This window comes from Habropoda laboriosa, unplaced genomic scaffold (assembly GCF_001263275.1).
Source record: "Habropoda laboriosa isolate 0110345459 unplaced genomic scaffold, ASM126327v1 scaffold333, whole genome shotgun sequence".
NCBI classification, from domain to species: Eukaryota; Metazoa; Arthropoda; class Insecta; order Hymenoptera; family Apidae; genus Habropoda; species Habropoda laboriosa.
In genome coordinates, this window is record NW_017100500.1 from 549,206 (window position 1) to 573,298 (window position 24,093).

General features: G+C 40.3%; 1 protein-coding gene across 1 annotated transcript in view; it reads right to left on the reverse strand.

Moving 5' to 3' along the window:
• The window catches only part of LOC108576133 (stAR-related lipid transfer protein 13), a 216,027-nt gene extending 192,331 nt beyond the window's left edge, over positions 1 to 23,696 (reverse strand). The window contains 1 exon segment of the mRNA XM_017939065.1: positions 23,501 to 23,696. Coding sequence (XP_017794554.1) covers positions 23,501 to 23,696 — 196 coding nt within the window.
• Positions 23,697 to 24,093: the final 397 nt, after the last annotated feature.

A 24,093-nucleotide genomic window follows, 5' to 3' on the forward strand; every position in this document is an offset into this window, starting at 1 on the left:
TAGAATTAAAATCACTTCTCTTAGAAATACAACTGTTTCTGGCACATCTTAACCAGAATCCGTGCCACGAGTCTGAATCGTTGTTACATAGCAGAGGGTTAAGTAACGCTGTCGATTCAATTACTTGCATAACAACTGAAACTGTTGCGAGTCAATACAGTTCAGCGAGCAGCAAAAGTGTTAACGACTGTTAATAAATTTCGAGTCATCCCTTGTCCCTTTTTTTTTTCAGGTGAGAACTTTTACTCGGTACAATCCCCGTTTTCCTTCTTTCTCGTACATTCGCACCTGTGTTACGTGAGAAATTACACAACAGGCTATTATTTTCGCCGTGTCCCTGTAACGATCGCGTCTTTGACAGACGGGAAGGAACTTGAAACGGATTAATCGATCTAGTTAACCTCGTGGAATCAAGGGATATCGCGGAGTGCAATTGGCAGGTGCAGGTTTCCACGAATAAACTTAACGGCGGTACAATGTTCGCGGACTTGAAGTTGATCGTCGCCTCGCGTTACTGCTCGTTTCACCGATACTCCCTTCGATCGGTCAGAAATTTGACCGGCAATTGGATCAATCCTCCAATTACTATTAATACATTCTACATAAATTAGAAAGTTATTTAACACAAATCGACGCTACACTTGCGCAAAACTGAGCCGCGACCGTCGGGTATATAAATAATCTAAAATTCCACGTCCAGTTTCAGATTCAACGAACCTACAATTACATCTGACGATCGCGAGGAACAACAGTTACTACCGTGAAAAACACGCAAGAAGAGGAATTTGTTTGCGCAACGAGAAACAATAGGCTCGACCGCGATTGTGATTCGACTTTTTCCACGAAATCTCCTCGCGCTGTTTGAATTATTAAACGTACGAAAGAGGCGCGTGGGGAGCGTATCGATTTTTCCAGTAGAAAGTAAATCGGTTCTAATCGGTTGCCGCTTTAATTCGAAGGGGATCGATAGGAGCGCGCGTTGGCTGCCGCCGACAGGTGCAATTTCCGCGAGCAACTTGGCACGGTAACGTGCACCGGCGACTCTCCGCTTGCGGCATGCCTTAATCACCACGCTGATTCTGCTAAACGCTTGCCAAGGTTTTCGATGGAGACACAAGAGGACCATTGTTTTGTTACGCTTGTTTGCTCCTATCCGCTCGTCAGCCTTCTTTCGCCGGTGCCTTTCAACGCTGAGCAATTGGTAAAAGATTCCACCTATTTAACGTCACGCCTTTGCCTACCGGTTAACGGCGCGTGGAATGTTCAGTATTAGCTTGGATGATTGAAATTCCTCTCTTAAATGGAATTCGGGCGAATCTGCAATCGTTTGGAGAGTCTGGAGATCGTTTGGATTTATTGATACAGTGTGTAACAGAAGCTCTTTGACTCGGAATTTAATATCGTATTAGGTCATCCGGTAAGTTCGTGCAGAAAGGGAAAAATATTTTAACGAAGATCCGAGGAAATTCTATAATGACATAATGGTCTTGTGTCATTAATGGCGCGTGGAATGTTCAGTATTATCTTAGATCAGGGGTCGGCAAACTTTTTTTCTGGAGGGCCAGATACCGAATACTTTTTGGCTTTGTGGGCCAAGAGAGGAAATTGAGATTATTACGTACACTACCGGCCAAAAGTTTCGAATCACCTCCCACTTTTCATCGGTATTAAATCTGCTGCTAATTTTTTATAGATTTGAAGTTTATCTAAATTCTACATTTGTCAATTTATCTCATATCAATTGATTCGAACTGTTACACCCTCAAATATTTTCCTTCTTGGTCCTTAGTTTTATCTGTGTTTACAACTATGGTTACCCACTTTCACCATTACTCATACTGGACTCTTCACCTTCCAACTCTCCTCTCAATTCTTCTGCATAGTCACAACCCAAAGTCCATCTTCCCAGAACCCTTAATATATTTTCTCCATTTCCGCGTTCATTCTCTGTTTTACCATGCGCAAATAAACGCATAAGACGATCCTTAAGTGTTTTGATTCAGTGATACCCCAATATCTGCTCCTAGTTTCGAGGAATTGGAGCAAACCGGGCATCACAGAACGATAAAAAATTCTCAAAGTCACTGACTTTTTTCTCGAAATTTTTATGTAAATTGCAATGCTCAGTGATTCGAAACTTTTGGCTGGCAGTGTATGTATGTATGTAGGTAGTTAACTACAAATTAAAGTTTTTTGACAAATCCTTTATTTGTAATGCACATTTATCAATGAGAAATATGGAATTCTTTCTTTTTGGGTAATATTTCATTTAACTGTACATAACTCGCGGGCCATAGAAAAACTGATGGCGGAACGCAGTTTGCCGACCCCTGTCTTGGATGATTGAAATTCCTTTCTTTTGTGGAATTCCAATGAATCTACACATTTTGGAGATCGTTTGGATTTATCAATACAGTATCTAACAGAGGTTTCTGGACTCGGAATTTACGATCATCCGGTAAGTTCGTGCAGAAAGGGAAAAATGTTTTAACGAAGATCCAAGGAAATTCTGTAACGACACAATGGTCTTACCAAAGAAAAAAAAAAATAGGAAAATGTGGAATTTAAATTATAAAATTGGGTAGGAGTTTATGGGATGACCTAATAATTTATCGTGGTGCAATGAAAGATAGTGTTGAAAAAAGTATGATGTCTTTAAAAGTTGGCAATTTGTCTAAACGTAAATCAGAGTATCAGAACTTTTATCGCATGCTGTAATAACGAAGTTATCGAGTCGCGCTTGGCTAAGCAAGTTATTCTACGATATCTGCATAAACGCGTCTTTTATATGGAATTTATTTGAGATCGATGAAATAGTGCATACATTATACGAATTTATCTATATTAACGAGAAAAATGTGTAGAATATGCGTTTTGTAATTTCGCATTTAGCCAGAGATATACGCCTCTGTTATACAGGAACTTAACAGAAGTAAATCACCATTTTTCACCTTAATTTATTGATTCTTCTAAATTTAGGTGAGTACAAAATTCGAACACAATGTTGTAAAAACAAAGTTTCATGTGCCGAGAGCTCGAGGCTTCTATCAAGGACACAGAAATACCCACGTAGCTTTATTAAAAAATTAACCCCAGGAAATCCTATTTTAATTTCAAGCTTTAAAAAAGCTTAATTTAAGTTCAATTAAAAAGAAAAAATAAAAACGATATCTAATTCCGACTGAAAAGTAGATTATTGGCGGGAAAAACCCAAGATTCAAAATTTTCCCACCCTTGAATTTTCCAGGATCGACAGTTGCAAAGATAAGCTGGAGAAATTCTTGAATTATCTATTTTTCTGATAGATTATCGGCGGGAAAAGACGAAGATTCAAAATTTTCCCCTAAGTAGAAATGTCTTTTCCCTATGGAAGGGTGTATTTCCCCTTTTTGCAGAAAATTTGATAAAAATGCACTTATTTCGAGTAAACAGTTGCATAAATCAGGAAACACGAATCTACACAATTTTAGAAAAATTGAAGAGAGAAAAAGTAGTAGCATTTTCACAACAATATTTTTAGACACATCTTGAAAGTACCACATCCACCTAAAATCTACTTATTGACAAAAAATTTCGCTCTACTACTAAACAGAAATATCTTTCTCCCATATTAGGGTGCATTTTAAAGGTATCGAGCTGCCCCTTTTTGCAAAAACTTGTATAAAAATTCATTTACCTCCAATAAACAATTACACTAAACCAGAAACCACCAATCTACAGAATTTTATAAAAATCGAGGAGAAATAAAATAAACTACAAGCGCTTGCAAGTGGATTATCAAGTTTGCCACTTTTGCGTCGGTCCATTCAGAATTCTCCTTATCGCAACTTCAATGCTGCCTATAACTCAATTTCAGTAAATTACGAAGCTGCCTCCCTTTTGCAACAAACTGTTCAATTTCACCGGCAAGCGAAAAAAAAAAAGAAGAAAAAAGAAAAGCAAAACGACCTAATCCAGACAAATGCATATATCACAGTGTCTCTGTACAAAGTAGCCCACAAATCTCTGCGTAGTTTGTCGTCGAGGCAGAGCAGTTAAAGCTCGAGGCGGATAAAAAGACCGACTGGTATTACCAGTCGCCAGAAGCCAAGGGGAGTAGTACGTAGCATTTCGAATTCCGCGGACGAACCGCAAGGTTACGGTATAATCTCCGTTCTCGCCACCGTGCGAAATATTATGCCGCGGAGTCGCGTTAATTTCATCCGGAGGCGGTGAAAACACACGCGCGGATCTGACGTTGATTCGTTTTCTTCGTGTCGAGCTCGATGATTCTTTATTCTTTTTTTATTTTTTTCTCTCTCTCTCTCTCTCTCTGATGATTTCCAACACGGTTCATTCGTGACATTCTCACGGTCACACCGGTCGAGAGATACGAAAAATTCACCCGGCCGATTCTCTATTGTGTACCGGCAACTTTCGTCGGAAGGCCAGGACATTCTCAGGTGCGAAACGCCGCGCGGTTCGTTTCAACGCGCGCAAAGCCAAATGTTGCGCGCTTTCTAAACCGCAATTTGTCGTCAAGCGTAATGTTCTCGTTTGTCGAGGCGTGCCTCACCTCTGTGTCATCGGCGTCTAATTAACCGTCTCATTGTTTCGCCCCTTGTTCCTTTCGATGCACCATGTTCGCTCGCGATTTACGACTGCTTTCCTCTTCGTGTGTGTGTGTGTGTGTATTAATACTGACTAGCATTGCGAGTAGATACGAAGTTAACTTAATCGTCTAAAAAATGACGAATTACCTCACCCTTCCTGAGACACGTTTCTTACATTTAACCCCCTCACTCGTAATTCTTTTGCTGGCCATGCATCTCAGCTATTTACTTTCTTAAATACTGTATTAGAGATTAATTACGTTCGGTAGAATTACAATTAAAATCAAAATTCAATTTTTTAGTAAAATTTAGTTAGAATTAAAATCACTTCTCTTAGAAATACAACTGTTTCTGGCACATCTTAACCAGAATCCATGCCACGAGTCTGAATCGTTGTTACATAGCAGAGGGTTAAGTAACGCTGTCGATTCAATTACTTGCATAACAACTGAAACTGTTGCGAGTCAATACAGTTCAGCGAGCAGCAAAAGTGTTAACGACTGTTAATAAATTTCGAGTCATCCCTTGTCCCTTTTTTTTTTCAGGTGAGAACCTTTACTCGGTACAATCCCCGTTTTCCTTCTTTCTCGTACATTCGCACCTGTGTTACGTGAGAAATTACACAACAGGCTATTATTTTCGCCGTGTCCCTGTAACGATCGCGTCTTTGACAGACGGGAAGGAACTTGAAACGGATTAATCGATCTAGTTAACCTCGTGGAATCAAGGGATATCGCGGAGTGCAATTGGCAGGTGCAGGTTTCCACGAATAAACTTAACGGCGGTACAATGTTCGCGGACTTGAAGTTGATCGTCGCCTCGCGTTACTGCTCGTTTCACCGATACTCCCTTCGATCGGTCAGAAATTTGACCGGCAATTGGATCAATCCTCCAATTACTATTAATACATTCTACATAAATTAGAAAGTTATTTAACACAAATCGACGCTACACTTGCGCAAAACTGAGCCGCGACCGTCGGGTATATAAATAATCTAAAATTCCACGTCCAGTTTCAGATTCAACGAACCTACAATTACATCTGACGATCGCGAGGAACAACAGTTACTACCGTGAAAAACACGCAAGGAGAGGAATTTGTTTGCGCAACGAGAAACAATAGGCTCGACCGCGATTGTGATTCGACTTTTTCCACGAAATCTCCTCGCGCTGTTTGAATTATTAAACGTACGAAAGAGGCGCGTGGGGAGCGTATCGATTTTTCCAGTAGAAAGTAAATCGGTTCTAATCGGTTGCCGCTTTAATTCGAAGGGGATCGATAGGAGCGCGCGTTGGCTGCCGCCGACAGGTGCAATTTCCGCGAGCAACTTGGCACGGTAACGTGCACCGGCGACTCTCCGCTTGCGGCATGCCTTAATCACCACGCTGATTCTGCTAAACGCTTGCCAAGGTTTTCGATGGAGACACAAGAGGACCATTGTTTTGTTACGCTTGTTTGCTCCTATCCGCTCGTCAGCCTTCTTTCGCCGGTGCCTTTCAACGCTGAGCAATTGGTAAAAGATTCCACCTATTTAACGTCACGCCTTTGCCTACCGGTTAACGGCGCGTGGAATGTTCAGTATTAGCTTGGATGATTGAAATTCCTCTCTTAAATGGAATTCGGGCGAATCTGCAATCGTTTGGAGAGTCTGGAGATCGTTTGGATTTATTGATACAGTGTGTAACAGAAGCTCTTTGACTCGGAATTTAATATCGTATTAGGTCATCCGGTAAGTTCGTGCAGAAAGGGAAAAATATTTTAACGAAGATCCGAGGAAATTCTATAATGACATAATGGTCTTGTGTCATTAATGGCGCGTGGAATGTTCAGTATTATCTTAGATCAGGGGTCGGCAAACTTTTTTTCTGGAGGGCCAGATACCGAATACTTTTTGGCTTTGTGGGCCAAGAGAGGAAATTGAGATTATTACGTACACTACCGGCCAAAAGTTTCGAATCACCTCCCACTTTTCATCGGTATTAAATCTGCTGCTAATTTTTTATAGATTTGAAGTTTATCTAAATTCTACATTTGTCAATTTATCTCATATCAATTGATTCGAACTGTTACACCCTCAAATATTTTCCTTCTTGGTCCTTCGTTTTATCTGTGTTTACAACTATGGTTACCCACTTTCACCATTACTCATACTGGACTCTTCACCTTCCAACTCTCCTCTCAACTCTTCTGCACAGTCACAACCCAAAGTCCATCTTCCCAGAACCCTTAATATATTTTCTCCATTTCCGCGTTCATTCTCTGTTTTACCATGCGCAAATAAACGCATAAGACGATCCTTAAGTGTTTTGATTCAGTGATACCCCAATATCTGCTCCTAGTTTCGAGGAATTGGAGCAAACCGGGCATCACAGAACGATAAAAAATTCTCAAAGTCACTGACTTTTTTCTCGAAATTTTTATGTAAATTGCAATGCTCAGTGATTCGAAACTTTTGGCCGGCAGTGTATGTATGTATGTAGGTAGTTAACTACAAATTAAAGTTTTTTGACAAATCCTTTATTTGTAATGCACATTTATCAATGAGAAATATGGAATTCTTTCTTTTTGGGTAATATTTCATTTAACTGTACATAACTCGCGGGCCATAGAAAAACTGATGGCGGAACGCAGTTTGCCGACCCCTGTCTTGGATGATTGAAATTCCTTTCTTTTGTGGAATTCCAATGAATCTACACATTTTGGAGATCGTTTGGATTTATCAATACAGTATCTAACAGAGGTTTCTGGACTCGGAATTTACGATCATCCGGTAAGTTCGTGCAGAAAGGGAAAAATGTTTTAACGAAGATCCAAGGAAATTCTGTAACGACACAATGGTCTTACCAAAGAAAAAAAAAAATAGGAAAATGTGGAATTTAAATTATAAAATTGGGTAGGAGTTTATGGGATGACCTAATAATTTATCGTGGTGCAATGAAAGATAGTGTTGAAAAAAGTATGATGTCTTTAAAAGTTGGCAATTTGTCTAAACGTAAATCAGAGTATCAGAACTTTTATCGCATGCTGTAATAACGAAGTTATCGAGTCGCGCTTGGCTAAGCAAGTTATTCTACGATATCTGCATAAACGCGTCTTTTATATGGAATTTATTTGAGATCGATGAAATAGTGCATACATTATACGAATTTATCTATATTAACGAGAAAAATGTGTAGAATATGCGTTTTGTAATTTCGCATTTAGCCAGAGATATACGCCTCTGTTATACAGGAACTTAACAGAAGTAAATCACCATTTTTCACCTTAATTTATTGATTCTTCTAAATTTAGGTGAGTACAAAATTCGAACACAATGTTGTAAAAACAAAGTTTCATGTGCCGAGAGCTCGAGGCTTCTATCAAGGACACAGAAATACCCACGTAGCTTTATTAAAAAATTAACCCCAGGAAATCCTATTTTAATTTCAAGCTTTAAAAAAGCTTAATTTAAGTTCAATTAAAAAGAAAAAATAAAAACGATATCTAATTCCGACTGAAAAGTAGATTATTGGCGGGAAAAACCCAAGATTCAAAATTTTCCCACCCTTGAATTTTCCAGGATCGACAGTTGCAAAGATAAGCTGGAGAAATTCTTGAATTATCTATTTTTCTGATAGATTATCGGCGGGAAAAGACGAAGATTCAAAATTTTCCCACCCTTGAATTTTCCAGGATCGACAGTTGCAGAGATAAGCTTCAGAAATCCTTGTTTCCGTGTTACCGGAGAGTAAAGGGCAACGTGACAAAAACGCGTTGCATCGACATAGCCATGTACGCGGGCGGTTGATCTATTTCTGAATCGGGATAAACAAATCGTGGTCATTAGCGTTCCCACGGCGTTATGCTTAGCTTCCCACCAACGACGCATGTATGCCGCGAAATATTTCAAACTGTTACGCGGCCGTAAGAAAAACCGCGGCATTGGACCCAGATGTGTGCGATGGCTTGGCGCAGAGAAAGAAGAGGAACGCCCACGACGACGAGGATGATGTGACGAACGAAAGTCGTGAAAACTTCCACCGAGAGCGAAATTCCACGACGAACTTGCCAAATTTCGACGTTCTGCCCGTGTGAAAAATCGACTCCATGTGACCGGGAACGTGAAGCAATCTTTTTTCATGGAGCACGGTAGACACTTTATTACACACTCTCTCCCGCTGATTCGTCAACGTCCAGAAACTGAAATTCCTTGAAAAGTGCGTTTCTTCTGCTTTCGTGAATTATCGTCGCGCTCGCTTGGACATGAGCGAGTTTGCTACACGGTCAGACTATTTCAGTTGACCTTTCCTTCGGACAAGTGATACAATTTTTCCGATATATTCAAGTATATTTGAAGAAAGCAGACTCGTTGGTAGGAAATTTAATTGTCTCACTTGGTCCCTGCAGATCCTTCAATTTTTTTAAATTCTTTCTTAAAAACAGATCAGTTGACTTTTCTTAAAACAAGTGATACAATTTTTCTGATGGAAAGTATATTTGAACCCTTGTGCGTTCTTCTAATCGACTGTTTGGGTCAAAAAAGACCCAAAGACCTTATGTGTCGCCATTTTTGTTACCATCGCGTCATATGAATCTGGACAATAAAATTTTAATATAATGTCAAGGGGACATTTCATTGATAACAGCAAGAGTTATTAAAAAAATAAGAAGACGATGGGTCAAAAAAGACCCAGAGACAGTTTACCCACGCAAACTTATCGAATGGAGGCTTCTTCTGCAGAGATTCTTCGTCAAATTTCGACAGGAAAGGTAGCAAGACGCAGTTGTACGGTGATAACACAAACACAGAGACTTATTGCAAAGAAGTTTCCATTACACGACGTATAAAACGTGCAACGCACGACTCTCTTCAAGAACAGTTGAATAGTCAACCGAGGCGTTCCACGAGACGCCGCAGACCATCTGGACGCCCGAGCGTCGGTAACCCAGAGAACTTCCTCTAGTCTAACAAAACCTTCCAAACTGATCATTCCCTAAGAATCGCCCTCTAACGTAGATCATTGCCATCAATCATTTACAAGTACATGTTCAAACAAACGTTTCACCCAGATTGTCAATTGGCCCAAGGAACGTTCGTTCGAAAATTTGATCGAATCGAAGCGACCCGTGTTTTCGCCGAGTGTTGCGAAATATTTGAGAAGAATAATAATTGGACATTAACGTCCGGTCGCGGTAAAAGCTTCGTAAACGCTCGACCTCGGGCCGAATGACGATTATCCCGCGGTTGTAGCAACCGCTGATGGAAATTATGTTCCGCTTCACTGTGATTACAGCTATGCTCGTGAATAGCCTTCGGCACGTGCTGGTTGCCAACAGTCTTACCCAAATCAACGAATTCTTTCCCCTCGGCTCGGTGCAACGCTATTAAGCATCGGTTTCGCGATTAATCATTTTCTATTACGGTTTTATCCGCCGTTTAATCCGGCTTGCGCAATTTCTGATCGACGCGCGCCCGCTTCCCTTTCATCCTACTTTCTTATCAAACCAAACTAAAATGCTGCACTTTTAATTGCTTCAGAATTAACGACAGAAGTGTGGACTTTTAACACTTTGCTCTTCATTCTGATAAATGTTTCGTGATGTAACGAGAAGTGCGAAAAAGGGCAATCTTTGTTACAGAAGTTGATACAAAGCGTAGATTGTTGAGAGCAACGTGTTAATGTATCGTAGAAAAGTGGGAAGGTTAACCAGCCGCGTTTGACATAAAGGAATCCTTATTTCTTTGTATTCTTTTTTAGAAAATACCTACAAGGGAACTTCGGGAACACGAAATGTCCGATTTTTTTTAAACTTTGCGGGTTTGAATTTCCCAATTTCGGCCCAATTTCGGTTCTTCGGGGTGAAAACAGCCATTAAATGAAGATAAGTGTACCCTACTTCCCTGTATATCTTTAAAACTATAGTAGATATAAAAAAATGTTTATAACTGACTGTGCTATTAAACTAATGAAAATTCTTTTTTTAAATAAAATATCTTCCACTACCGTTGTTGGGAAAAATTTTTAATTTTCTATCATATCGAAAAATATGTGAAATAAATGCAAATGAAAAATATAAGATTCTATAAAGTACCGTGGTTCATATTCGTTGATAAATAAAATTTTGGTAACTAAAAAATTGTTTTCTTGAAATTTTCAATTTTGCAAACTTTCATATTAAATTTAATTATGCAAGAAATACACCAGAAAATTTAATTTTTATATAAAGTATACCATCGCTAAATTTCAAGAATCTTGAAATAGTTATATCTTTGAAATAAATCCACCGATTTGCTTGGAAGCTAGTCAATAAGTCAAGTTTACGTTTTATCAATTTTTCATAAACCGTGTGCAGAAAAATTTATCCAGGAAAGCGTGAAAAATGTACGAAGAGAGATACGGCACAGGATCAGAGTGTCCTTAGCGACTACATCCTTACGATCCACAGGATTTTAGGCTATAATCTCTTGATCCCCAACGAAACCGCCACTAGGGACAGCTTGAGCTTTAAAGATTCCGCGGAGAGTTCATATATCCGGCTAAAAGCATGTTTTCCCGAGGGATTTCAAAGGACACGAATCCTTTTGTTCGCGATTCTACGATAATTTTCCTTCTCGTTCAGTATTCTCTCGAATTTTCTTCCAAGATTACAATTTCAAGAACGCGCAACGAGAATTTCAATCGGTAAACAGAAACTCAGATCGGCCGTGAAAATTTATAATTATAATTAATCGTAGCACAGCTATTAATACTGTCAAAGATTTTCAATGCGTTAACACGTTCGCGAATAATTCACGACCGTTTAAACATTGAGGTAATAAATTGCGAATTGGACGTCGATCTCCTATTAAGCAGAATCCTCCGCTTGTTTGCCGAAAAATCATTCCCGCGTAAATGAATCAGATCCGAGCGATGAATTTCTGTATCGCGATGCAACTGGGTATGGAGAAGCGGAGTTTAATTAATATTTCCACTGTTCAACCTGCGAATACCGTTCGATATACAAGGTGATGTGTGAAAGAGGGTGCAGGAATTTATTCGCTATTTATAAGGTCGAATAAAAATGATTTATGAATACGGAAGCCAAGCCGTGCTGTCGAAATTTCTGGGATTTTGCGGTACACTTTAAATCATACGAGATACGGCGATAAAATTTCGCTCAAAAAATTGGAAGAATTCCAGTATTTCCAGTAATGCTTTTTTAATTTCGGAAACATTTATTTTCAACTCTTGCATTCACTTGATTTCTCTCTGTTAAGGATACTTAAGTTTATACCAGGTTTACGATACGGACGCGACTCTGCTATTTTTCAGATTAAGGTTTGAATACGCGTTTAATGGTTTCGTTCGTTGGTTATTCCTTATTGTCAGGAGAGCTTCAAACCTCTCGTAAAAGCGGAGAATTTCGAGTTTCTTCGTGCATCTCAATAGCAACTGACGTATCATAAACCCACGCGAGCTGAGGCACATGCGAGCGAGCGAGCGGTACCGTTACCCTGGGTTTGTCCCAGAAGCTCAGGTGACGCGTACCTCACCCAGAACAACCTTTCCCTAAGGGTGAGCGGTTGGCGTAGGGCGTCGACCAAGGCCCTAACTTGATTGGGAGTTTTGGCCCCCCACCCAAATCTCACCCCCGTCAAGGGACCCAAATGGACGGACAAAAACCGTATAAAGGGACTGGGGTAGTAGACAAAAAGGACATTGTTGTAAGAACACATTAGTGAAACATAGAATTCTGAACTCTGGTACGAACGATTACACGAATTTTGAACCTCAGGAAATTGGACTCGCACACATTTAACATTTAACAACTCAGTTACATTGCATTACTGTTACATAACAAACTGTGTTGCAAATAAAGAGTTATTTGGTATATAATCAGGCTTCACGAACATTGTGGGAGCCAACATATGTGCGTACAGTTTTAATATGATTATTTCGAGCATAATGATCTCACGCCTGTTTAATTCTCAAAATAAAATTTTTACACAATCTACTCTCGAAATTTGATTATCGCACTTCCTACACTTAGGCTCAGAAAGTGTTTCACGAGTGCAGAATCCACTCATAAATGACTAAAAATTTGTAAGAACCATTAAAAGCCTACAATATGGAAAAACCATTTCAACACAAAGTGGAATAACAAAAAGTAGAACCTAATCCAGCTATCAAGATGTAACAATCACTTTCGATTTCACAGTTGACCTCGTCTAAAATTCATTCCCGAATCCCCACCTCACGGTCGCACTCTCGACAATCTAACCAAAAGAAGAGCGAAAGAGAAAAGGCAGGCAAAGGTAAGGGAAAAAAGGAGAAAAAAAAGCGGCGGTATAACGACACGATGCCCACGTGGAAAGCGATAAAAGGCTATCGGGATTCATCGAAGTAATTGTGGTGTGGTTTGTCTATCATTAGACATGTTATTATACGTTAGGCTACACACTCCGCTTCCATAAGGGGCAGCCTACGGTAATTGCATATCCTTAATTGTTCGCTTACGTTTATCGAGAGACGAATCGACGCGACGGATCGAAACGAACCGGCTAAAATTTCCTTCTTCGCCATTATACGAGATTGGTACACACAGAGAAAGAAAGAAAGAGAGAGACAGGGACGACGACTTTCGTTGGCAGTGAAAGGCCGCGAGCATTTGTGCCCGACACGATTATCAGAGCCTTCGGTGTTGCTCCGTTCGTGAAATCGAAATCGCGGGGATTTAAATCTGTGCACCAAGAGAGCACTGTGCGGCCAATAATTGCGGGTTGTCGCGATGAAAAGTATGGTACACGCATTCGAAACAATGGAACGCAAACGCAGGCGGTGTGGAAGCGTTGTGATCGGAACACCATGAAGGCCACCGCTGAATGGCACGGCCGACTGATTCTCGCCCCTTCTGTTCGATATGTGCGAATAACTCTTAAACTGGCTGGCCTGCCGAAGGTCTCGTGCAGTTGTGAAAGATACCGTGGAATTGAAAAGACTCGAAGGGATGATGTCCGTTGGTTTTCAAATTATTGCCATTTCAACGCGTGCTTTGGAAGGGAGTTTTGTGTCCGAAATGATTGTAGGAATGTGAACAATTGAAGGTGGGAGTCAGACGTTTGGTTTGGTGAGAATTGCAATGGAGGCTTTTCGGTGAAAATCGATTTCGAAGTTTTTGTTATCGTACTACTTAGTGAAGTGTAATGCAATTAAATTGGAGAGAGAAGCAGCATGTTCTTGATACGTAACACACACCTGAGCCGACTTGAACGATTTAACACGTTCGTCGCCACGTCACCCATATCTGGGTGACGGGTATGCTTCCGCGGGGGCCCCGTCACCCAGATATGGGTGACGTTCTTCTTCGTCAAGTTAAATAGGATTTTACAAGTAATTTATAAAAATCCAATTTGTAACACAAGAATTTAATGGAATAAGCACCGGCAAATATAAAATATACAAGATAAAAATATTAAAAATATACACACTATATTATACTATACATTAATTTATATTTAAAATAAAATATAACATTATACTACATAGAATGGTATTCGTTAAAACAGTTCAAACACATTTGTGGTGATTTTCGACAATTGGGACAATATGTTGTAGTCTTTTTTACATTTTTTCTCGCTTCCTGGCGTTCGAGAGTTTGTTTCTTCTTCTGGTAACATAGAACGTAAATTCCAGCTAATCGCACTGTTTGCGTTCTTGCGCTCCGACTATCGGATTTGGGCCCCGCGAGGAACTCGACCAATTCACGCTGGGCGATCAACGTGTTAAGGAAAAGGGACACTATTGGAAATGGGTTACGAAAATGAAATAGTCCTTTAACTTTGTGATATGCTATTTATTGACGAACTCAGAGGAAACGTCTTTACGCTATTGAATCTTCTAAAGGACTGTATCTGGGCACCCAAAAAGAAAGTTGGGGTCCCCTTGTACCTAGGAACTGTTTACATTAAATTATCGCATTGTGCAGTGCGTGACTCGAAGACGGACACCAGACGCATCTGGTGGAAGTCTTAGTGCCTTTGTTTAAAATAACGCGGATACGTTTTTGTCCTCACTTGATTATTTCCATAGGGTGTGGTTAGAAATAATCCAACAGACACATATCCTTGTGTACCAATTTCCACGACTGAACGGTATGATCTGTTGTAACAGATCATACAAAATGCAGGGTTCGAGCATTTGATAAATATTAGGTGTGTATAAGCGTAGACATCCATCGTACTGTGGAAAACTGATAAAAATAGAGATATTAAGAATGTGAATGAAAATAATTCGAAGGATAAGGGAAAATGTTTCAACAGCGTTACGATAATAGCACAAATTGTTGGTGCATATGAAATTGCTTAACACGGATACCATAAAAGTTCCTCTGTTTACGGTGGGGATACGATAACAAGAGGACCGTCAGAAATTGTTTTGAAAAATTTCGTTCTGGCGGGCAAAATTCCAAAAATGAAACACGCGGTCGGCCAAATCACTTATCGGATCCTAAAATTTCGCGACAGCTGGTGGAATCTGATGTTTGCCAAACGACTCGAGAAATATCTCAGAAACTCAAAATTTGTCGATTATTTTTGTCAAAAAATATTTTTAGTCAAATTCCTCCACACCGAGCAATCTAAATTAATTTTCTCTCAATATGATCCAGTCAAAAACCGGTAAAAAAGATATATTTACAAAATTTCCAGCAGTTTAAACGCGACATGTGTTTCATTTCATTGGAGAACGCTCGAAGCGCATCCGATCCAACGAATTTCTAATGCTAAAAGTGAAATTATTTTCATCGATGACACTCGACGTAACGACGCACGTGGATCGATAATTCACGTGTCACCACGTGTGCCTGTTTCGTTTTATTAAAACCAAGCAGAAGATTTTGAAACGCGGAGTGGCGTGTGGCGGCTGAGCTCGATACTTTTCAATTAAATGAGTCGGATAAAGGTTCTCGTTGGAGCGAGGCGCGCCGTTCGAACAGCCAGCGAAGCGTCGAATATTGTCAAACAATAATTAAATCGAGCGTTGTGCGAGAGAGCGACACCGAGTCTTGCCAGGATAGGGGCTGACCCATATACTATACGTGGATCGAATAGAAAAGTGCAATTATGAGCGGCTTTGTGAGCGGTTTTAGCTCCACGGAATTTCCACAAAGCTGCACAACGGCGACCGCATTACTCGTCTGATTCTGCGACTTAATGAAATCGATGTACGACGCTCGATTCTCGTTAGAAATTCAATACAGAAACTTCGTAACCGTCGTGTTCGCTGTTTCTTTTGCATCGTTAGGAAAAATCTGTCCCACTGTTCCCTAAAAGGAACGGACACGTTTCTCGCCGTGAGAAGCGCGAAAGTATTTCTGTAAAATTTCTAAGTTTAACCCTTTCTACTCGAGGCAATTAATCTCCTTTTTCCACAGTTAGAGAAAAAGGTAAATTATACAGTATACATTTATTTTCTAGACGATTAGTATTTCTGTAAAATTTCACAGTTAACTCTTTCCACTCGAGGCAATTAATCTCCCTTTTCCACCGTGAAAAATTAACAGTTGGAGAAAAAATAAATTATACACTACACGTTTATTTTTTAAATGGCGATCGAGAGCTTTTCGAATGCAAAGTTTTAAAATACAAAGACGAACGCGAATTATGACACCCCGAAATTTTCGACACTTCCATTTCACTCGCAAAGAGCGTCAACGAAAATTGCTATCACAGGGTCTCCGTAACTCGCGCGGCGGAGAACGCCTCGAGCGGGCGACCTTATCGGGAAAAGCTTGTAATTATCTCATTAAATAAAGCGAACGTCAGGTTCGAAGGGAAACGGTATGCAGATGTGAATGCAATCACATGAAAATATTTCACAAAGTTCTTCCTGAAATAAATCATCTGGCAAGACGCGTCCGTGTTTACACCGAGTCACGCTCCTCGAAAGTATTTTCACACATGGTAAGTGTCAAGAATCTATGGCGTCGTAAAAGAAACGCGTGTTTTTCACGGACAACGCGAGCCATCAGCCAGCCGGAAAACACGATTTCTCTGGAAATCCACCGACGATCGCACGCGGCGATTTCGTCCGCGCCTGTTGGAATAACAGTTAGGCAAAAGCAACATCCGGCTGCGGCCATCGCCGAAAGGAAATGTTTTTCTGCAACTGCCGCGAGAAGAACGATGATACACGCGGTGGCAAATTCTTTTTTTTTTCCAACCGTCGAAATATCGTAACGAAACGCAGAATGCAAGTCGGTGCATTCGCTAGCGATCGTTCTCCGCGTTCTCTGGAAAAGCTGAAAGATTTGTGGCGGGTAGGTCGTCGTCAACAAACCCTTACCGAACGTCGTTCTATTCTTCCACGCGAACTTCCTCTTTTCCAACTCCTTCAGATTTTAGTTTCCGTTCTTCCAACCGTCGAAATATCGTAACGAAACGCAGAATGCAAGTCGGTGCATTCGCGAGCGATCGTTCTCCGCGTTCCCTGGAAAAGCTGAAAGATTTGTGGCGGGTAGGTCGTCGTCAACAAACCCTTACCGAACGTCGTTCTATTCTTCCACGCGAACTTCCTCTTTTCCAACTCCTTCAGATTTTAGTTTCCGTTCTTTTGTCTCTCCCCGGGTTAAGACTTGCCTAAGAAGCGCACATGTGGCATCCAGGTTCGCACGAGGACTTTTCCGTTTCCACCACTTTCTCCACTTCTATCTTTATCTATCGCTACTCTGGTCTCCCTAACAATATAAAAACCCAGTACGCCTACACCTCCGGTCAGTTTTTCCTTTAGCGACGTACCCGCCGAACCGCTGCCGCAGGGACAATAAACCAAGCAAACGATTGTATTTTCTGGACAAATTGTACGCCGACCATAACACTTAGATCTTAATAAATTCAGGTGAAAACAGTGCAACGGTGTTCCTCACCCACCTCAGATTAAGTGGTTTGCAGTTTCAACAGAATTCTGTATTCCTCTTATTTTCGTTCCACGGCAAACAACCGAATTATCCCGGCAAGATTTATTGGTCGATTTAAAGTGTAATTTAAAGGTACGGAAGGAAATGAAGGTAACGAGAGAATGATTATCAACGAGCTACAAATAATTACACTCGAGCCTGTTGGGTAGTCGCGTTAAATAAAGTTTAATTACAAATTGAAATTAACAGTTTCGTGTATCCATGTAAAGTACAATAAAAAATAACGCTTCGCAGATTCTCAATACCTTCCCTCTTCAAAGACATCGTTTCAATCCATATTCTTTTCATTTGTCCTCCTCTTCCACTTTTTTCTCTCACTAAAGCTTCCCAAGAATCTCGTCGCAATTCCTTTTCCCTTTTCACGTTCGCGATAAGCAACTTGCGTTCCAAGCTTTCCTTCCTTATTACAGAATTTCGTCGAGTTACGAAATTATCAGATTTTAGTAAACAACAAAAATTTCTATCGAAAATCGTTTTAAGGTATGTTCTTTGGTAGACGTGACAGTAGTGGACGAAATAATTGTAGGTGCTTAAAATTTCGGTGATATTTCACGGTTCTAGGAAACAGCAATCGAGCAGATGGTGTCTTAAGCCTTTTGACAGTTCGAGGCTTCGATAACGCCGAAATATCCTGAAACGCGTACGATTCCGAGTTATATACGCTTCGTGACTGCGATATAATCCTCGATAACTCCAGCACCGACATAATTGCTGTTATTCTGTTCCAACAATGGCGGAAGCTTGCGAGATGGGATCTTATCGGTCATCGGTGGCACAGAGAGTATCGCCTTTATCCTGATATGATGTAATCGCTCGACTCTATCTGACGCGGCCTATGATTTCGTCCTCTCGAGCCTGTTGATTTTAAACGAACCCTCCTCTTCCAACTACGTTCGAGGAAACGATCCCTCGAAATCGATGAGATTCGAGAAAAGTCTAATCGACGAGTATGATCCTCGGTGAATTTTAAACAGCTCCGAGGACAATTTGCACTTCTGATTATACGCTTCGCTGTTGTACCAAACGAGACAGCTACGATTATTATTTAGCGACGTTTTACAGTCGCTGGCAGTTGTGAAACCAGGAAATTACGATATTTAATTTTTACGGTAGAAAAGGAAATTGATGGAAAAATACGAAGGTAAATACTTTAGCAGGGGAACGACGCGGAAGTTGGTGCGAGGATCGTGATTTGCGGAGCAGCTTGAAGAAGTTTCGCTTACCCATGGTGAACTGTTTGGAGAATTACGGCATGAATTCGTTGGCGAAGAACAAGTTCGTGGATTTTATCACGCGATCCGACGAGAAATTAATCGACACTGGGAAGGAATCGACTGCAGAACTGGGACAGTCGCGTTTGGCCTCGCCACAGTGTTAGCTACTATTAAGCCAAACTAATTTCAAACTGGGACAATTGCATTTGTCTCGCGACAGACATGCTGCATCCTGATAATAATGGTAACACGTATGTTTGAGCAGTGGTACCTTATGCTGCGTACATTGCGCCGCGGTGAATTGCCAGGCGTGGAGGAAATTAGCTTATGTTTAGCATTGTGTTCGTCAAGTACTCTGGCAAATAAATAGGAGAAGTTGTCCAGCTCGCGGTAAATTTTATAAACAAACATATTCTGGTGTACTGTTGATACTACGGAAATTCCGCGAATATTGTTCAAGTCTATTTTCGTTGCGTACTGAGAAATTTTGTGATAAATAAAAGTGCAACGAGATTTAATTTCAGTTCATTTTTAGTAAATCGCGATGACAATTCCGCGAATATTGTGAAAAAATGTATTTTCGTTATATACTAAGAAATTTCATGATAAATAAAAGTTAGTTAATTTTTAGCGAATGGTTATTAGTTCGTCTTTGAAAATATATGCGTGGAGAATAACAATTTAAATTTTAATTACAACATTCAAATACATGCAACTGATTCGTTAAACTGTCATAATTAATTTCACAGCTACTCATTTCACATTAATTTCACAATTTAACCATTTGTTAATATTTTATATCGTTGTATAATTATTTGGAATAATGTATACTGTGGTTGTATAACACGTGATAATAAGTTCAATAGCAATATATTTTCTAACAATAATTTCATAATAACTATAAACACACGTAAAAAGGAATAATGATAATCTGATCAAGAGACGATTCGACAAATACAGTACATTCACGCCATCACTCACAGCATATTATTAAACCAATTGCACATATACTGTCATTGCGAATTCTCACGTACTCTATAATATGTGTCTGTTTCTCTGTATGATCCACTCGTTTTCCAAATCTCGAGACGATTCGACAAACACAGTACATTCACGCCATCACTCACAGCATATTATTAAACCAATTGCACATATACTGTCATTGCAATTTGTTAAACCTATCAAAATTTCTTCTTCCAAGAAGAACTCCACAACTTACATTAAACACAAAAACAACAAAAATAAAAATACAACAAGAATCACAGTTCTTTGCAAGTACTCTTCTTACGTCGCATAATTATTTGAATAACAGTTAAATACAAATTTAACCATACACGGTAATCTGAATTTGTCAAACCCATTTCACTTTCCCAGAAGAACTTCACAAATCACAGTAAACGCGAAACCAAAAAAGAAATGCAAGTATCACAGTTCTCTTCACAGCGAATAAAATAGAATCTAAAGCCAGTACAAAAGAAATCCAATTTCAACAATAAATACCTCGAACGGTGCTCTAAAATCGAATCTCTCCGTTCAATTAACGATCGCTATAAGAAGCTAAACGGTGCGCAATTACAGAAAGAAATCGGAGCAAAGGGAGGGAACGAAGAGCCGAGGTCCAGTACCGTCGAGGGGGAGAAAAAGCGAGGATCGGTATCCAGGCTATAAAACTTCTAAAAACAGACCGGGCCGCTAAACCAAGGGAAAATTCAGCCGTGTACCATCAACAGCGGCGTCTCGTCATGACGTACGATTCCACTTTCGGCCGAAGCAAAGCGTAACAGCGAAAGCTCGTTTGCCTCGACCGGTGGCATTGAAAAATGTCTCGTTCGCCTCGCGGAATTCGCTTTTTCGATACCGATTGCGCAACGCAGGCCGCGATCGAAATTCCACGCGAACCGAAATAACCGGCCGTGATTAACGAGCCCCGCTCTGCCTTGCACGGCACTCTGCCGACGCCGATCTCTGTGCAACGCAATCTTCTTGTTGTCTGGGACAATGTGAACGAGCCAGAGGATCACGTACGTTCGATTCTCCGGTTTTACACGACACGCGACGACACGACTGATGCGTTTCGCCCAAAAAGAAAGAAAGAAAGAACCGGTGGCAGCCGGCGAAAATCGGTTGGGAATCGCGTGGCTCTCGAGTCGGTGAAAGCCAACGATCCTCGCGGTTGTCTTTCACGAAGCAACGAGAGATCGCTTTGTGATGGAAAAAAAAAAGGGATTCGATTGCAAATACTGTAATCCTTTCAGCTGTTTGTAGCTTTTACCGGAGTTGGTGTACTCTTTTGATGGTGTACAGGGTTTTGGTACCCTCTTTTTCTGCTTTCTTTTCACGGATGTGCCTTTGGGAGCGTTTTTAAGTTTATGAATATTTAGAGCTTTCAGCGGGAGGCGTCTTTGAAAAGCTGGATGAGAAGTTGTTTGTGAAAGTAATTACCTTTTTTTGGAGAAAAGGTTGTTAGCAGCCATGTGTGCTCGAATAGGATCAAAGAAAGAGGGAAGAACTGATTTTTTGAAGACAGGGGAACTGTGTTCTGAAAATTGACGTGTTTGTCGATTAATAAGACTTTAAAATATTAAAATAGGAATATCGTGTGGTTTTTTCGTTTTTTCTCAATTGAAGTAAAGGTTAGTAGTGATGTGTGCTTGAGTAGGGCCGACGAAAGGAGGAAGAATTGATTTTTGTGAAGGCAAGGAAGCTCGTATTTGTTATATCCGATTTCATCTTTCTTTTCTCGTCAATTAATAAACCATCAAAATATTAAAATGAAAATATAACGTGGTATACGAAAGAAGCAAGATCTTTATGTTTGCTACTTATAACAGTATATGAAGAAGACTGCAAGTGCTATTAAACATCCGTCTACATTTTTAAAATTACACGCGAAAGATAAAATTCTATATACTTTTTTCATAAATAACACTTCAGCAATTACAAAACGGTGCATTCTTTAACTAATTATTATCGCCACAGTCTTTTTATACCCACAAACTTGAATTTACAAAGAAATTCCCGCAGTATTCAATTACTTTACTATAATAATTTCAGCCTGACTACCCTGATACAGGAGACAAGTATTAATTCACACCGGGGTACACACAGCGAATGCTTAAAAGCAGCGTTTCGCTTAAAAGCGTGCACCGTGCAAAGTTACATTTATCACATGAGTAGTTTGCGAACCAACCAACTAAAGATCTAATACACCCCGATACTCTACACGCTATTATGTTACGCGACGCTTTTAATATCTTTGGCGGAGTTCATCAGTTTCCAAACATATCGCGTTAATCAGCGAACGCAGAAGCCATCGCAGCCGCCGTCCTCTAATTACTCGAGCACAACCGGTGTAACATGAAATTTCTAATCTACTAATAAGAGGCCCGTGAGAATTCGAACGAGAATGGGAATTAGCATGCAGGAATGACGTTCGCTACGAGAAGGCGGGGAGACACACACCTGGTGACATTTTCACCCACGGTTCGTGTCATTGTATCGTCATCGTCGATGGAAAGCGCGCATTACGATCCGACGAAATCCATCGACGCTTCGTCGAGCGCGATAATTAACTCCGGCAATTATTCAGGATAATAATTATGGCACGCAGGGAAGCCGTGAGACGCGCCAGCGAATCGTAACCGCGGGAGAGAATGACCGACTTCGACAGATCGATCCGCACACGAGTGTGTGCGGCGCGACGATTCGACCAATTACAAGGTTACAATTCCGCACGCGATTAAAATGCGATCAAGCTTGAGCAGGAGGAGGATCGAGGCTTGTGAAAAGTGTCATTAAAAAGCGATCTCGAGAAGTTCTGATTTTCTGTCGCTGTGCGATTCGTTGGACGCTCCATAGATGTGTTTGGTGATAAATGAATGTCTAATTTGTCGGGTAAACGGTTATTCCACGTCGCGCAGTGACGGATTGCGCGGACTCTTTTGGTGATACGGGTTTGAGTAGGTTGTAATGGTGATGATTAGTTCGATTTGTTTTAGATTGTGACTCGTTCATTTGGTTTTCGATCGTTCTTAGTTTGTTAGGCGTAACTGAAGCTTGAACTGCTGTTCGTAAGAATCAGAACACTCGTTATGTTTGTGCAGAAAGCATTGTGACTTCAATTAAATTTTGTCGTCAGATTTAACGGCAAAATCATTTTTTTTTATCCGAATACTTACGAACGGAAGTGTATGCAATTTTGCAATAATAGAAGAAATTTGTATGTATCGATAAAAAGATCGTTTTAACCAAACTGTCATATTTTTCTTTCCCCAATGACTACTTTGCTTGGATCACGAAAAAAAAAACATAGAAAGTATCAGGAAGAATGTGTGTACGTAGACGTCATATTACAAGATTCTGAAAGGCTGAATAATTTTCAATTGGAAAATAGAAGAAATTTGTATGTATCGATAAGAAGATCGTTTTAACCACACTGTCATATTTTTCTTTCCCCATTGACTATTTTGCTTGGATGAGGAAAAAATAAAAACAGAAAGTATCAGGAAGAATGTGTGTAATATTCTGAAAGACTGAATAATTTTCGATTGAAAGAAATAGAAGGAATTTACTATTTCTATAAAAATCGATTAATCTTGTACCTCAACTGGAACATTCTCGATCTAACTAATTCTACCATAAATTCAACCCGACCGAAGTTGCTCGAGAAATTCTCTCTTTCTAAGTTTAATCACATTCCTCCTCGAAACGATTATTACCGATAATAACGTGCATTACATCTACGGATGCTCGAGTCTCACCTGCAATCTTTCGCTCTCTCATTCGGCGCCAGAGAGCTTCCGCTTTACGCATCGGCCAGTTCTCCACCTTCGCGCTGAAGCTGCGGAAGAATTTGTACTCCTTGAAGTGAGACATCCTTCTGCTACCACCGTGGCCAGTATCGTCGATCACACCAGAACCAGCAGGAGTGGAAGGTCGACCTTCCTCGGTCGACATCTTCCGGTAGATCCTGTGAAATTTCTCCGCGGTTCGCTTCTTCCCCTCCAGCTTTGCCGTTTTTCTTTTCTCCACTTTGTACCACTCGAAAGAAACCGGCGACTATCTCGAAGAATGTAATTTCTAACTCTGCGATTCGAGACTCGTTCGAAATACCAAATTCTTCGATCGACGATTAATCCTGCTTAAACGGAAGCCACAAATCATGTTTGTGAAAAATAAATCTCTTTATTCCGAGATTTTTAAATTAATCTCTCGTCTTCTCATCGACGACGAAAGAAAGATTTCCGGAGATATTTTCGTCGGGAAGATTTGTCGGATGAATCAAACGCTATTTTGCGAACCTCTGTCTGACTAGAGGTAAAGTGCACGGAAATGTATTATCTTTCGAGGCGTG